Source organism: Pundamilia nyererei, unplaced genomic scaffold (assembly GCF_000239375.1).
Source record: "Pundamilia nyererei isolate P.nyererei 1_Seehausen unplaced genomic scaffold, PunNye1.0 scaffold00039, whole genome shotgun sequence".
Lineage (NCBI taxonomy): Eukaryota > Metazoa > Chordata > Actinopteri > Cichliformes > Cichlidae > Pundamilia > Pundamilia nyererei.
Window position 1 is genome coordinate 3,869,639 of NW_005187440.1, and position 17,664 is coordinate 3,887,302.

At 39.3% G+C, this 17,664-nt stretch overlaps 1 protein-coding gene across 1 annotated transcript in view; it reads right to left on the reverse strand.

Annotated features, from left to right (window-relative positions):
- Positions 1–17,664, reverse strand: part of ctnnbl1 (catenin, beta like 1) — a 71,641-nt gene that overhangs the window by 50,000 nt on the left and 3,977 nt on the right. The window contains exons 4-10 of the mRNA XM_005730838.1: positions 17,442–17,581; positions 16,773–16,870; positions 12,754–12,847; positions 8,785–8,876; positions 6,380–6,452; positions 5,142–5,200; positions 4,743–4,891 (exon numbers count right to left, since the gene is read on the reverse strand). Of these exons, the coding sequence (XP_005730895.1) occupies positions 4,743–4,891; positions 5,142–5,200; positions 6,380–6,452; positions 8,785–8,876; positions 12,754–12,847; positions 16,773–16,870; positions 17,442–17,581 (705 nt within the window). The remainder of the gene's footprint in view (positions 1–4,742; positions 4,892–5,141; positions 5,201–6,379; positions 6,453–8,784; positions 8,877–12,753; positions 12,848–16,772; positions 16,871–17,441; positions 17,582–17,664) is intronic.

Below are 17,664 nucleotides of genomic sequence, written 5' to 3' on the forward strand. Positions count from 1 at the left end.
ATTTTTGAAAACTCTGTTTTTGCATTTACGTGTGGACTAGAAAAACAGAGAAAACGCAGCATCAAAGGTGTGCGCATTTTTTGACGTCACACTGTGCGCCACGTTATTGTTTCGGTGAAATGAATTTCTACAATACTGTTGTTAGTCTGTGGTCTGGGAGAGAGTCCTGTAACTCTGTCTGCAAAATACAGTATATAATGACCAATGTTGGGCAATTAATTATGTAGTTACTTCTTCAAAAAACTAACTGAGTTATGCAAACAAAGATTTTTGCAGCTGTTTACCTAAAAATGCAGCCAAGGCGTTTTTTAAAAAATAAATATTTCAAACTATTTACAGAACAATCAGCTGTTCTGCATCAAATTTGATGCCACACAAATCATTTGTGCCACTCCAAAGAATAATTTCTGTCCACTATGAGATAAAGGAGAACATCACAAGCCTGATACCTGCAGGCCTGACAACAGGAGATGCATCACTCCTGTAACACTCATTGTTCTGACGCACACAACAAAACTTATTGACTACACTACACACTAACTACACAAGATTTGTGCTAAACGTCGCAAATCTCTCACATCTCAAAACACCGCCGTCACTCCTAAAACTTCCCCCCATTCCTAAACAACTAAATGCCATGTTACCATATTATTTTTTGATTGGTCGACATGGTACATTTTTCCACCAATAGGAAAGGCTGGGGTTTTTTTGGTTTTGTATTTGCTCACAGGCGGAGAGTGCTTTCGAGCGTTTTCCTTATAAAACGCAGTTTTATAAACAACGATAGTAATCAGGAAGGAAACCAAACATTGCATATTTTTATCATAACTCTGGTTTTACGTGGCCTATCAACACAATTTAAAAACTAGTATAAAGTCCACACTTTTTCCGTCAATTGTTCCGTCTGTCCTGCTCACATCTCCAATGGTTGTACACGTTGTCATTAACGTGGCCTCAGCCACGCCGCTTTGCTAGCTAAAACACCAGAGTCGGCACATAAGGACGCTGTCATAGCCTCACAACGACGTTGATTAGCTGCGTATATACGAATGTGAATCGCATTATTGGCTGGACTATGGGATAAGGTGGCATCGTTCTAATCCCATACAGGAGCAGCCAGTCACTTACTGACTAACACAGCAAAACAGAATTGTTAAAGTATGAATTTTAATTTCAATACAGGTTACATTTTTTTTGTACGCAACGCAGATTTTCTGTGTGCAGAGACCGCAGTGCGCAATTGCACATGCGCGCAGCTTAGAGGCAACATTGTTGACATGTTGTTAGGGAGGTAATGAATACATGAAGACTGAGGGCTGCAGCAGGATTATTTAATATGATAAAATGGAAGTTTTCTCTGTACGAATTTAGCGTCAAATAAAGGTCATCCTTGCACAATGAAGTGCTCAGAAGTGAAAAATTACAGAACTTGTTTCTTTCTAAAGAAGACATTTACAACATTCCCAGAGTTATATATTCTGCTCCATCATATGTTGTTGTAATTACTCCCCCACCTCCTTTTCTGACTCTCTCTCCTTTCCCCTGGTAGATGATTTACCAGAAAAAGGGTTCTGCATTCCAATAATGAGATATTGATCGAAGCATTAAATCTGCGTGACCAGTGATGTGATTATTAGAACAATAATGCAGAAGCTGTGAAGGTTTCATAAAGGCGTGTAATGCGTCTTTATGAGTCTTTAAGGTCACATCTCTGCGGTGCTGCAGTCCACCAGCTGTTGATTGATTGGACTGGCAGAAACGGCAGGCATAGAGGTGCGTAAGGAAAGCTGTGCCACAAGGGCCCCATTCTATATCAAGACGTTTAATGTTTATTTTTATATCAATATTATATCAAGGATAAGTGGAAGCGAATGGATGGATGGGATGGATGTTCATGTACGATATCTATGATGCAGATGAAACTAAACTGTCGCCAGGTATATGGCAAGTAGCGTCACTAAGTTTTATCTATTCACATTTAATTCGTTCTCATGTAGCAATTACTGCATTTGCAGTAATTCACCCATATATCAATTTTTATGGCAGAGCACTAAACCAGTCTAATTATTAAAATGAGTGCCCTGTTTCAACTGCAAAGGACTGATGACTCTGCTTTATGCCTCAGTCACACTAGAGCAACAATAAGACAGCGACTTACTTGCAACTGGGGAGGTGGGGGTTCCATTAAATCTGTACATTCACCTACCAGTTGAAAGTAGCTGGTTACCCAGAAGCTGAGTGAGACACATCTATCAATGTGAATTAGGGGAAACGACTCAGGTATTGCCATTTGGTTGGAGTTTGGTTATATTCCTATAATAAAAGCAATGCTGCGGTGTCTGTCGTTTTGCAGTTACACTGTGTTCCTACAGCAACTACATAACTATTTTGTGTTTCTGTTTCAGATTCATGCGGTTCCGACTGGTTTCTGAATGTAAGCAGTTTGAATTCCTGTGTATGTAGACAACAACAGCCTTGCAATTTCACAAATTTATCACAGTTCATTGCTGTATTATCATAAAGACACTGCATTTAATAACCACTGACAGCAGACTGACTCCATCTTTTTTGCTTTTCCTTTGCCATTTTGAAACACCAAGCTGCTTTCAGAACAGTAACTGACTGCCGAGTGGTCGCAAACCAGACTGCTGTCTTCAAAGCAATTCTTTCAAAGCATGAGAAGACTGTAAGTTCATTACACATGGATCTTGCTGTAGTCTCTAACAACTGTTTTACCTAGTGAGACTGTAGCATAAGATACAGAAGACACTATAAGCTGTAGACTACATAAGTATAATCTAAAATTGAAAGCTGTCATAGCACAAATGTTGAGATTTTGCAGCAAAAATGTAGAGCTCTAAAGTCCAAGGTTTCCTAAAGCTCACAAATACATGAAGGAGTTCTCTTACACAGTTTCTTGTTCCTTGAATAATTAATTTTTTCTCCCTGTGCGAGCCGTGAGTTCTCCACTAGTTTTTATTTTAAAAAAAGAAAAAAAAAGAGATTTTCAAATGTTTTCATCTTTCCTTTCAATATAACCATGTTTACAAGTACTACTGCTACTAAAAAGCTTAACATCATTTACTCAAAACTGTGGTGGAAAAAACTAAACCGCATAAATTTGCATTGTTATGCTAATCCTATGTGAAGAATATAATAATAATAATAATATTAATAATAATAATAATAATAATAATAAGGATAACAATAGTTGTAGATTTTTACTGTTATAATACCCTGTTGCCAGGCAAGGACAAAATTTAATAAATTGAACCTTGAATTGCCTGAACTCTGTTTTACCTTGGAGTTTGACTTTTCTAAAAGGTTGTATGAATAATGGACAAAACAATAAGCACCAAGTTTTTACACGTTGCATCCATATGTTGTAAAGAGAAGCTGGTATGTAGGGCTGGGCCATATCATACTGTTCACAGTAATACCAGTATAATGTTGGGCAACGATAAGAAAATGAAATATCGCAATAGAATATGGGTAAAAAGCGCATGCGCAGTGCCTTTATTTTCATATGCACATGGTGGAAAAAGCATGGCGGCGACGGAGAATGAGAAGGGCGAAAGCGGATCGTTGAATGAAACGGATGAACCAGAATTGGTTTGTAACAATGCTGCAACTTCAGTGATGTGGAACTGGTTTAGCTTTTCGTCCGTCAGATACACCAAAGCACTATTTTTGGTAGAGTATGCTAGCGGGCCATCGTTATTACCGTCGTTATTATCGTCGATACCACCTTGAATTTTACTTGGTATCAGATCGGAAAGGAAATCAGTGGTATCGCACATCACTAATGGATTGTCGGAGCATCACGGCTATCGTAGTCAGGAGCCTTGCAGAGTGATACGTACTGTGCTTCAACATAATATTACCGTATTGTGTGTGTATAACCTCTTTTTAAGTTTTGTGGATATTATACATGGTTATGCTGAGGATATGTCGGCCAATTTCCACTGGAAATGCCTTTTGGTTAAAATGTCAGCGAGGAATTTGCATTTAAACTGTTAAATGTTTATATAACTTTAATGCACATAAAAAACAGCTGCTTGTTTAAGTGAAAATACATTGATGTTTTTTTTTGCACTAATAAAGTTGTGGAGTTGTAAAGTATTTTGTCTAGTGTCAATTATATCATCAGTTATATCGTTATCTCAAATTTTCAAATGTATATTGTGATAAATATTTTTGGCCATATCATCCTGCTCTACTAAGATAACATAACCTTTATTAGTCCCACACGTGGGAAATTTGTTATGGTATGGCAATATCAAGTTCCTGAAATATCACAGTTTCCACCGTAAGATTAAAAATGTTTTGTAAGCAGTAGTTATTATCACGGCAGTAAATGATAGCACTACCTTGCCAAACAAAAACACTAACTGGGCAGATGCTGTGAACAGCAACAGTTAACATGAGTGAACTGTCAAAGAGGCCCACCACCAAGCACTCAATTTGTAGAGAAACTGGGAAGTAAAACATTGTAGTCGACATCTGCAACAGCAGGAGAGTGAAAGCTGATTTCTGTAGAGGGTTAACAAGACTGAACCTAAATTACACTTGGCTTTAGCGTGCAATATGTAGCTGAGTATCATAAGAAAAAAAAAGTGTATTAATGTGAGATGCAGACATTGTGGGTGGCTCTCAACCAGGTGAAAACTGAGCATCTACAGCATGAAGCCATCAGGGAATGTTCCACTTCTACATTTCTACAACGTCTTACACAGCCTCACCTCAGCATGAGATTCATCAGCTGAAGCCCTTCACCTCTGAGAAAGCGGTCACGATTGGAGGGCAGCATGAGGCAGGAACACAGAGCGTCAAACAGGTTCTCCATCATCTCCTGCTCTTCAGCTGTGGACGGGTTGTGACGCTTGAACACCTGGAGAAGGTAGGCGGGAGAACAAAGGAAGCATTTTGAAAGGATACATAGTATGCACATTTCTTTTTTTTTTTTCTTTTATAATTTTTTACATTTCTAACAATTTACCACGGATCTGGAGAAGCTCATATTAGAGAAATACTAAAGCTTCACCTGTGTATGCCTCTCAAAGGGCTGTTGGGAAAATATGAAGGGTAGTGCACAGAAGAAACTAAAAATAGAAGGGAAAAAAAAAAAGCAAAAATCTTACAGATAGTTGCTGCAGTAACACATCAATGCCATCCATCTCACCCAGTAGTTCTCTGGTATCTGTGAAGGAGAAAAATAAAAAGGAAAAGACAGCAGGGAGATCATGTCGTGATGGTGGCAAAAAAAGACATTTAGTGAGCAGCGGGGAGGACAGAAAGCAGGAAAAAGAATGTTTAAGTGGACAGAGAAAGAGGAAAACAAGAGAAATGGTGGGGCGACAGAAGGGATAAATACTGAGGAACACAACTGCTACGGGGGACCTCCAGAGAGTCAGCAAATGAGGAAAAATGAGGGCATTGACAAATACACATCCTCACAAGTTATTCCATGTAGACCTGAGCATTACACAACACACCTCTGCTTCTCAGCAGACCCAACTGGCACACACTCACACGTCCTATAGATTGACATTAGAAAGTGGCACACACAACACTAATAATATTATGTGCTATGACCTTTTTCCCCCTTTACCTTTCTTTGCTCGCTTTACAATAAACAGCTGAATGAGCTGGAGAACATGATCAATTTTCATGCTATTTATGGACTGGGATGGGATGCAGAATTTTAAAATGCACTCTTTCAGAGTCCAGTTTTAAATCCAATTCAACATTAAAATTAGCACATCAAGGCTTTTTCTTAGCAGCTGTATGATTTGCCTTACTTTTACTTCAAATAAGGTACATCATTTCTGGCAGCATTTCTCAAAAGAAAGAAAAATGTTCTTTAGTAAAAGAACCTTTTTTTTAGATTTACATTATATTTTGTGTTTGAAAGGTAAGTGGAATAGGATGGAGGCAGCGCGAGTGAATGAGAAGGGTGGTGAGCTTAAAATGAGACAACTCCAGCTGAATGTCAATGTAACTTGTACCATTAACGACTACTTGTTTAAGGACCAGATAGTTCTGTGTTTACGTGAGGCTCTACTGGGTTTTTAGTGTTAGCCGGAAAGACGGCCAATGCACAAATGAGAACGAGAAACATTAAAAGGTAACATGAAGTCATAAAGTGGTGGAAGGAAAAAGAAAGGGAGAGAAAAGAAAAGGTAACACTGAGGAAAAATATGTAGGGAGGGAAAAGGGAGCATGGAAAGGGCACAATAAGATAAGGCTGCGACAGACCATGACTAAGCCTAAACCCGCAGAAAAAAGGAATGAAAAGAATGGAAATAGGTTGGCAAAAATATGAAAGATAAACTAATATCATTTGGAATCCACAAACCATTTAGTGAGACACACTTACTGTCATTGTTCTGCAGCAAGATGGCCAGGATTTCACTGCAGTAAAGCTTGTTAGCATCAAAAGGCATCTTTGCCTTAGAGGGAGAGGGAAAGAGACCAAAATCTAATTACTACTCATCTTGAGAAGCTGTGCTTAGTTTTCGGGTGGAGGCTTGTGGTTTTCATGAGAATTTGGAAATCAAAACATATTTTACAACAAACTTGTTTCTTTCTTTCTTTAAACTGAAATTCTTGCTTGTATTTTCTGGTTTACAGAAACTCCAAATACAAAAAATTAACAACAACAACAAAAAAAACAAAAACCTCCACCAAGGCAGCTCACTCTCTGGACAGTATTTGTATTAAATTTCGTATATATTCATTTTGTTTTCTTTGTTCCTTTTAAACCGACTTTAAGAAGTTTGTAGTAAAAAGGGTAGCATGACACATGTTAGCTTTACACAAACATTTTGTAGGAGTAGGTACTGATAACAGGCATTGATTTGTAAATAACTGGACATGAATAACTTCGTCTTATTATATAATATTTTCCTACAGTACATTTCTAACTAACTCTGGAGCTCATTCTCTTTCTCTTGACAACACGCTCTTTAAAGATATGACATATTTTGAGGTCAACTTGAAAGAAAGGCAGATGTGAAATTTAAAAGTGATAATAATCTCCAAACTCTTTTACACTACGTCCACACTTAAACGGGTATTTTTGAAAACGCAGCTGTTTCTATGCGTTTGGACCTTTCGTCCAAGCGTAAACGGCGTTTCGACTCACCGAAAACGGAGATTTGTTTTTTTAAAAACGCTGGTTTTTTGCGTTTCCGTGTGGACGAGGAATACACAGTTTGTCACGCAACATCAAAGGTATGTGCCTTTTTTCATGTCACGCTGCACGCCACGTTATTGTTTACAAGAGACGAATTGCAGAATGGCAGATAGAGACAAAATACTGTTAATCTGACTATCTGCAGGTTTTACACGCTTACATATACACACGCAGTTACTGTCCCTCCATTTACAAAGGCAGAGGCGTCACGGTGTGATTATTTTACGTGTAGTTGTTTTTTTCCTGTGCAATAATATTCAACATTGCTATCAATACATTTTTCAAAAAAGGCCTCTCTGTGCAAAATGGGTTCAAAAACATAAACTGCTGTGGGATACTGTTTGTCCGTGATTTCGACAGGGGGAACAAATCGTGGCAGGATCAGCCTGCTATTATTTGTATCCCACTGTAACTTTACTGTATGAAGAGCTAACATCTCCAAAATGTCAGGAGTAGTTAGTCATTACAACAAGTGTTTGTGAACTAAAAATCAAGAATGTGAGATTCTGTTTGTCCGTGATTTGGAGAGCCCAGCGCTGCTCCCGACGCAGGGGAAACTAATTCTGTCGCAGAGACCTGCCTCTGGACTTGTGCAGGTGAAGCCAAAGGGAAGACATGCTTCACCATATTTTCTAGTATTTAGCTTAGAATGAAGTTTGTTTGGAAACATATTTGGCAATGCTTCATCTCCTGTTTTGCGTTTGTGTTGGCGCCCCGTCAAAAACCTGTCCATTATGCTAGCAGTGTCCAAGCGTTCTTTTTATTTTTATTTTCATACCGCGCCCCCCCTGCAATGGCTCAGCACCCCCCCTAGGGGGCGGGCCCCACACTTTGGTAGATCATTCCCTATATGCCTATATGTCATCAAAACAAACAATAGAAGAAATATAGTTTTAAAATAGCTCTATACTTTGGATTATTATCACTTTCACCTTCAGATCAATCAACTGACCCTGAAGGAGAGGTCAGAGGTCATTATGTGACATTATTTTATAATGTACTTTCTGCGTCTTCACAATACACACCACACTCCAACAAATAATTAAGTTGACCTCAAAGACCTTGGTGGATCTAAGCCTAATTTTAACAGATTGTTAACATGAGCTCACTCTACACCCACAACAATTTCTATGAGAATTAATTCAAACACCTTTAGGAGCAAGATAGCTTAACACTACGTGAAGGTCTTAAAGTGAAGGGAACTAAAGGCAAATGCTAATTCAACATCAAAATACTGGTAAATAAACTCCATAACACAGAAGTCACAACATATTTTATCCTCAAAATATTTGGTTTTAGCTTGGGTCTAAAAATCGAGAAGGACGCTGAAAACTCTGGATTAGTTTTTGATATTTGCTTAAGAACATGATGATGACATTTAATGTGATATGTATTTGTAAAGGCTCAATATCTTGCAACAACAAATAATCATTAAAAAGAAATGTATTAATCCAGATTGATTCCACCGTTACAAACTTCTAAGTTGGCCTTCTGGTGGGAAAAATTTAAAAAATGAATCAAATCCTGCTAACAAACCAATCACGTAGCCTTCTTGGGGCAACTTAAAACAATATTCTCGTTCTTACCTTGATTCTCTTGAGCAGCCACTGCATGAGTCCCTGCTGGGCAGCCTCTGTGCACATGCCTGGTCTGAACTCTGCCATGTTCTCAATGATGGCTGCAACACACAACACCATAGTTCAGTCTTTACTGTTAATATCAGCCTTTCATTCTAAGTAAGTTTCTAAAAGGATTTCTGATAGACATCAAAATCTGCCAGATTGATATCAAAACCAATGCCAATCTTATTTAATGGATTAAGAATTGCCCGGATGTGACTAATCCACTTTCTGCCTAATTATAGAAGCATGTCTTAACATTTATGTTTAATCTGTGTTGCTCTGGGTTCCTTTGTGTGCAATGTCGTTTTATTTCTAAGCCTAATATCAAAATCAACTATTAGTCAAAAATCATTCTCTGACTTTACAACATGGTGCAGTTTTATAGAGGGTTAATCTGTTTTCTGTCCCAGCTTCTTCCTTAATGTTATCATCAGAAAGACTTGATGTCTCCATCACAGTAGACTAAGTGCAGAGGGGGTTGAAGGGAGCAAAAGACATTGTGGGGTGTTCATGACACCAGGGGGAAAGAGGAAGATTAACAGGAAGGAGGCAGAGGAAAAGCAGAAGGGAGGGAAAAGGGGACGGGAAGACAGTGTCAGGGATGAGGGATGGAAAACAGAGTGAATGAGGAGATAACAAGATGACAAAGGGAAGAGAGTTTTGCAAGAGCATAAAAACTGAAATAAAGCAAAAACATCTGGAGAGAACAGCTGCAGATGACAGGGAAATGATTGAAAGAGTGAAACAGGGGATGAAGTGACAGGGTGCTGAGGGAGAGATGAGCCTTTATCAGTGATTTAAACAGAGCAGACAGACAGCATCCTGGAGGACAGCCGGCTCAGAGTAGAGAGCAGCCAAGGTAGACAAAAGGCTTATTCAAGCTTGGAGAGCTCCCTTGATAACTCGCACACACAAACTCGCACACACAAACAGTGCACAAGCACTGCCCCCACGATATAACCCTCATACACAGAGCCAAATACACACACCTAAACAGCCCTCTTGACACTCGGCCTCAATCTGGCAACAAAGAGGAAAAAAATCGTCTCAGTAGACTCATTCTACACAAAAAGAGCTGAGAGGCAGAAAAAGTCTGATTCATGTGGGGCTAAATACAGAGACCAGGACTTTTCAAACTATCTGCTGGCCCATGCCCTCTCCAGGACCTTGTGTATACAATTATTACTCCCCAGAAACTCTTATGATTTTTATGGTAGGCTCTGAAAAGGTATAAAACCTCCAAAGAGTTGGTGCTAGAGACATTGACAGCTTCCTTTCACTGTCACTGAAAATTTCTAGGGCAGCTGGGAACAGGGGGACACATTGCTAGCAGAATACAAATAAAGTTAGTCTATAGCCTCTATGATGTATACCCAAGTCTGCAAGGACTTCCTGTCACCGCACTGCCCAAAGACTTAACCCTGGCTCATACACACCTTACAGGCACACCTCCCTCTCGAAACACTTGCCAAGTTTCAGTTCTAAAAAGAAGGCACGCTTTGCCAATTATTCTTGCTCAAAATATTCAAATCTTACGGAGGTGCTATTTTTAACCAAGTCTGTTTTTATAGTGTTGAATTTAGGACCAGACTCTCTGCAGCACCTGAGATAGGACACCAAATAGGAGTCTCCCTTGTTTTGCATATGAACAACTCTGCATTTAGGGTGGCGTCCAGTGTTTATTGCTTTATGCTGCTCACTTGGAACTTGGTATAAATTGTAGCCCTTATTACGTGTTACATGAGCAACTTAAATATTTACTGATTTCTGAAGTTCACGGAAAAAACTGAACACAAGCATTACGGCAAACACATTAAAAAGAAAAAAAACAAAAGAGGTTTTTCTTCAGCATAACATGCCCCCTAAAAATTAATTAAGGTTACTAAATGTAGGGGAAAAAAATAGGTCACTGAAATACAAAAATAATAAAAACTACATTTTAAGGGGGGGGGAAAAGAACTAAGATTTTATTTGCTTACAAACTACAAATGTGCAGTGAATGTCTTTAGCTTTAGTTTTAAGACTGCTAGCCTGAGGAGGCTTTAGTGCATCCATTTATTGAAGATCCAGATATCTACATGCATTATGGACAAAGGTGTTGGGCCACAATTCAGGTGTTTTCAGTCCCATTGCCTCAGGATTATATAATAAGAAAATAAATATATACAAAAACTCAAGCACCTAGCTGTTCAGTCTGGCTTTACAGCATTTGTGAAAGATTGGGTCATTCTAAAGAGCTCACAGGTCATGGGTCTGTGATAGCATGCCACCGCTACAATACGTCAGTTTGTGAAATTTCTTCCCTCCTAGATATTCAACAAGCAGCTGTAAGTGTTGTTACTGCAACTAAAGAGCAGACCAAATAAAGTTATTAGGCAGGATCTCTGAGTGTTAAAGCACACAGTTACTGTGCAACATGAGTATAAATATCTATAAATGTAAGAGTTGTTTGCCGTATAATACTAGTATTTTAGAAAATAACCAGAACATTTTTGTTTCTATTTTATTCTGATAAAATCAGAAAGTAGAAGAATGCTGCAGCATCAACTCTGCAAAGGGTCACATAATTCGTGCAGCCACAGAATTAGAATGAATAAAACATGTGGTGGGTGGAAAAAATGTATCTATAAAAAAATAATAAATATAACAAATAAGAACCTGCTGACTCATCGAAATATGTACAAGGGCAATCCCAAAAGTAACATCTCCAAAGCAGTGGGGAAACTGTTTGTACGGCTGTTTGCCACACTGTTGTGGTTGGTGCTTTCTCCACTCCGAAACAAGCATGCACGACTTCGCTGGGATTCTCAATCTTGGCTTGGCAGCCCTTGAAAATGGAGCTCCCATTGAACGCTACCGCCAAGTGTGAGGTTCGCGGCGTTATTCCACTTTTGAACGCAAAAGGCATTAAACCGGTTGAAATTCAACGCTAACTGACGAAAGTGTACGGACAGCCGTGCATGGATGTCAAAAACGTTCACAAGTGGTCTAGTGACTACCACCTGTTCCCTAAGTTGAAAGAACATTTGTCCCGTAGACGATTCTGCTCCGATGAAGAAGTGACAGATTCAACGCTTCCTGAAGGACATGGCGGCGAGCTGGTATGACACGGGCCTTCTAAAACTGCCGCAGCGTCTACAAAAATGCATCCACCAAAAAGGTGAAAAAAAAATTTTAACCTTTAAAATGATGTAAATATTATAGAAAATAAACAGTTGTTTGTATTTCTAAAAAAACGGGAGACCTTACTTTTGGGATTGCCCTCGTAGTTGTTAATACCAAAGTGCCAAAATCTGATAACTTCAAGCATTCAAGCAACACAGAAATAAAAAAAAAAAAGCTCATATGAGACTACTGAGGAGTACTTGAATTACTTGAATTCACTCCACTGAACAACAGGACAGAAACAGACTGTTTAAAAAAATAAACAATTCCAATTTTTATTCCTGCCACCTGGTTTGTTTGGGCAGTTTCACTTGTCTACTATTCCACTCAATCCATGATGAACGTTTGACTGCTTCATGCCAAAACATCAACTGACTGCTTGATTTATTTTACATATATATGTTGGACAGATGAGAACAACATGACTTTAGCTGTATTTCAGTCCTATTTCAGGTGGTAGCGCTGTAGTTTCAGACATTACCTGACTGAGGAAATCAAAGTTACATTCATGTTATTTCCACAGCTGAAAAAGCACCGTGTATAGTCCTTTAAACCATTACTCAATGTCATTTTAGCCAAAGTGGACAAAACCTTTTTTCAAGCATAAAGTATGGAATTAGCTGACAAACACATTATTACATGTAGCCTTGTTTAACTGTAAATCCATGTTTTGTTTATGTTTTTTCTTCCTGAGTGTGATGACAGTTTACTTGAGGACAACTAGAAATTGGAGTTTCATTGCTAAGATTTTGGATTATGTCTCCTTACCGAGGGTGTTATAGATTCCATCAGCCTCCTCCTTCACCTGCTCGTCCAGACGCTCCATATTCTGCACCAGCAGGGCAACCACCTGACCCTCCAACTACAGGCACACAAAGATGAAATTCAAGTCACGGTTCTAAAACAATTTTGCCAAAGGTCATATACAACTTTATCAGACTTTTGGAGAAACAATTTTTCATCTTTTAAAGGTTTTGGTGAAAGGTAACATAGCAGAGACAATATTTTTTCATGTTCTAGAAACACTCCCACCCTTGCACTTTGTTGGAGGTCTGTCAGATGATTGTGTCTACCCTGTCTGAAAACAAAATTACAGTCTCCATCTCAAAAAAAAAGAAGAGAAAAGATGTATATAGACTATCCAGGGATAACAGAGAGATGGTTCACTTTTAAGACTTGTCTTTGCAGAAGACGCTTGCTTCCTGTTGGAGCCTCCCTGACGATGTCCGAATGTTATCAGTCAAGTCAAGATTGGAGACTCATAACCACACAAAGCTTGCAAGGTGCCAGCGGGCTGGATAAATGTACTCTTATAGATGAAAGAAGACAGTCAACACAGATTTATGAGCCACTGGAGACCACCGTGGATCATTTTGATTTATCTTACCAAGGATGCCACCTGGCCTTCAGGCAGCAAGGACAGAGGAGCCAAGGGCATTACAGCAAAGAGGACAGACAAATGGATTCAACCAACCTTTGCTGCCCTGAAACGGTTTCCCTTGGAAGTAGCTGTAAAGAAGAGTGAGGTTTATGGGCGCTCCATTGCATGGTAAATGGACTGCATTTATAAAATTCCTTCATTCTGCGAGCCCTGCACAGCTACCCGAGTCACTATCATATAAGAAGCCAGCTCACAAACACACACAAAAGCCAGCTTTTGTCAGCAATTTCTGATGTTTATCCTGCTTCATCTACAGTTCTTCCTATCACACACCAATATAACTAAGATAGAGGCCTCGGATATGTGTTCTTAACTTGACTGTGTCAGTTATTTAGAACACAAACAGTATTTCAACATATTATACTTACACAGAAAGTAACATTAATATTCTGTTCTGTGTTTGTAAGACCATTTCAGAGAAAGACCCCATGGGCAACACCACAGAAACCATCTATACATCCAACCATTCAATAAAATGAATACATTTCATTAATTATTTACAGTGGCACATGCTATTAAGGAGAGGTAGGGAGATGAGCTGAGGAATTTGACAACTACACGACAGCGTTAGGCCAAAGGAAGGCAGTTCTTGTGAGGTATTGTGGTAGCAGTCGCCATTATGTCTACAGGAAGGACAACAAGCCCAAGGCTTACTATACAGACCAACAGCACAATAACACAACTGCTGAAAACCTTAATGAGGGCCACAACTGACAAATGTGCAAACCATTCATTGCTGCTTACTACATAAAGAGCTGTGCCTGCTGGTGACATTGCACACTAAAAATTCGTGTCTACCTCTTAATGTGCCTGCAAAGAGGAAGGTTAGCATGAGAACCAGAAAACAGAGCAGGTTGGTGTGGTCCAATGAAACAGGTTCTTTCAGGGATGTCAATCAGGAGGTCTGGGTCCCAGAATCGGTCCAGGAAAGACTCCCATCCAACCCACTCAGACAACTTTGGAAAATTTTAGCTTTAAAGTTTTTTGTGCAGATAAAGACCTCCACCATGGCCACTAATACTATGCCAAAGTAATTAAGTAAAAGATAAACAAAAATAAATGGCAAAAGTTCCTGGTTTTTTTTCCACTATCTACTGTATAATTGTTTTGTTTAAATATATCACAGTGAAAGAAAATTTTGTGTGAATTAACAGAAACCATCTGTTTTATAATCACAGGACAATTTGAGCTGAGCTACCAGAACCTAATCTGTCATTTTTCTGAAATTACACAATTTTTTACATTTTGAGCCCAAAGAGTTCTTCTGACAGATTTCTTCATTTACTACAGCAACATTTGTTTATCATATTAAAAAACAGAGACCTACTGTTACAAATACACTTCCATTCATATAATTAGATATCACAGGGATTAAATGTGCAGTTAAACACAGATAGAAAGAGGATTTTCACTGGTCCGGCTTATGTGATATCCCCACATTCTGCTGCTGGTACTGTGTTTACTGGGCTTGCAACATGCATTAAAGGAAGAAGCTGAGCCAATGAAGGTACTTTAATATTATGAGTAATGTTCTGCAGTGATCTCATTGAATAGAACAGGATGATGCTACCAACTATACTGCAGAAATTGTTCAAAGAGCACAACCAAAGATCCATGGTGCTGGTTTCACCTATAAAATCCAATCTACCATCTATAGAAAGTGCTAAAAATCCACAGAGGTCATCCCTCCATCCAACTATCCTTTTCGGCTTATCCGGGGCCAGGTCGTGGGGGCAGCAGCCCAAGCAGAGAAGTCCAAACTTCCCTCACTCCAGCCACCTCCTTCGGCTTGGCCGGGGGGACACCAAGGCGTTCCCAGGCCAGCCGAGAGATATAATCTCTCCAGCGTGTCCTCAGTCTGCCCCGGGGCCTCCTCCCGGTGGGACATGCCGGGAACACCTCACCCAGGAGGCGCCCAGGAGGCATCCTTGTCAGATGCCTGAACCACCTCAACTGGCTCCTTTCGATGTGAAGGAGCAGTGGCTCTACTCTGAACCCCTTCCGGATGGCCGAACTTCTCACCCTATCTCTAGGGGAGAGGCCAGCCACCCTTCAGAGGAAGCCCATTTCCGCCACTTGTATCCGCGATGTTGTTCTTTCGGTCACTACCCACAGCTCGTGACCATAGGTGAGGGTAGGGACGTAGATCAACAAGTAAATTGAGAGCTTTGCTTTCACACTCAGCTCTCTCTTCACCACAACAGACTGGCACAGCGTCTGTTAATCTCCTGCTCCCTTCTCCTGTCACTTTTTAAGTCCATACCAGGTAAATGAATAAACTTGAATTAGCTAACATAGATACTTAAAAAAAAACAACAACAATAACAACACAGGTCTGGTGTTAGCATCTTGTTCACATCAGAAACAGTGCTATCCTCGTGAAGTTGCACTGAATTTATCAGTATGTACAAAATGCCACGCGGACGTATAAAATATTGGGATCAAACTACTCAAAAACTCCCAAGACTCCCAACCAAAGTTGTCAAGTATAGCAGAGAAAAAAGTCAACTGATTCTCTTATGAAGTGTCACAGTGACAGGTGTGAAGAAACACAGGCATGCATTTCTTTTCTCCATCATGGCTTTACCCGCATATTATTGTAATTTGACCTTTGTCTGTGTCGATCTAAATGTCAAAAAACATAATGGGCTATCAAGAATCACGACACTCTAATATTTATGAAAGCCCGGCAGCACGACAGGCTGAACTAGAAAAGGAAAAAAAAGGAACGAAGGGGCTAAATATACAGAAATGGAGAGACAGGGAGAGATCATCAACGGTGAAGTGATGCCAACACACACAGCCGGAGGGTGACAAAGAAAACAGAACGAAAAAGAAAGAGTGGGAGAGTCGATGCTATAATTATGCTGATCAAACTACATACTGAAATCCATTTTTTCCTCTTGACTGAGTTCTTGTCATGTTGCTAATCCCATCATGTTTTTTTAACTGTCACAGCTCACCGCTGAGAGATAATTAAAAAGACTTTAAATAAATAAATCAACAGGTAACTTCAGACATTTGTGCCCCTGTAAATAACACTGGCAGCTTTACTAAGAACTAACGTTTGTGGATTTGTTTCCTATTTTAAGTTATTTTAATACAACGCTTTTTATTAGAATTATTTTAATTTAATGTAATTTGTGTTTCAAACCACACACAAAGAAGACAAAACCAAAAACCATGAATGCTTCTAAGTGAGACTAAACTGAAACCTTGCTTTTGATTCATTAACAAAGACTAAGCAATCAATTTCTCTCCGCCAGAGCCAAGAAGCTTAAATACTAACTCCAAACAGTGCTGCTTCATCAATATCATCAGAGACTCATGAAACTTTTGTACTCACCAGAGCATCTATGAGTACCTCAGCACCATCCTCGCTCTCATGAAGTGTGTCAATATCTGTCAGCTCCTGCAGCAGGTCCACCACGGCTATGGCGACATGTGGCTCAGGCTCAGGCCAATAACAATACTCCATACTCGATTTAACTCTGCAATCCTATAATACTGTAGAAGTAAAATCAATGCTTTCTCTTTTCCTCTAAAAGCCAGGCGACTACTTTACCCACAATGCAAATTCATCGCCCAGTTTGGTCTATATTTTTGGTTTGTTGCTGGGAGATGCATCTTGAGTACCAGTGCCTTCACTGAAGGTATTTTAATGGCTACAGTAATGTTTATTTTGTGTATTTTTAAGGGTTTATGCATTTACTCCAATATGGTTTTGAATCTGAAATATGACTCACTTAGTAAATTGTATTTTGTTACAGTTTAAAGTTTATAGTAAAAAAAACAACAACAAGCTTTGTGTGCAACAAATTCAATAAAAAGTTGACACATCTTTACTCTCTTAGCTCACATTCATTGTTCTTATCCTGTCCTTGGTTCTTTGTACTAGCTACGTTTACAACAGTAAACTTCTATGATACAGGGAACAAGTTTAAAGACCAATGTTATGTAACAAAACATTCAATAGAGAGAGGTGATCTGAATCAATCTCAACGTGAAAGGATATCAGTATTTTCATGACTGAGGAGGCCCAGTAGTGAGTGGACGGCGTTCAGCTCCACCAGCAGGTGGTAGAGATCTGGCATCGTAGCAATCACATGCATTTCCTGGATAATGTCATTCAGATCAAGCTCCGACTCCATGAACCTAGTTTAATAACACAAATCAGAAGTTTTGCATTATAAGTTTGATCATAATGACTAGGGATGGGTACCGGTGTCCGGTGCCAT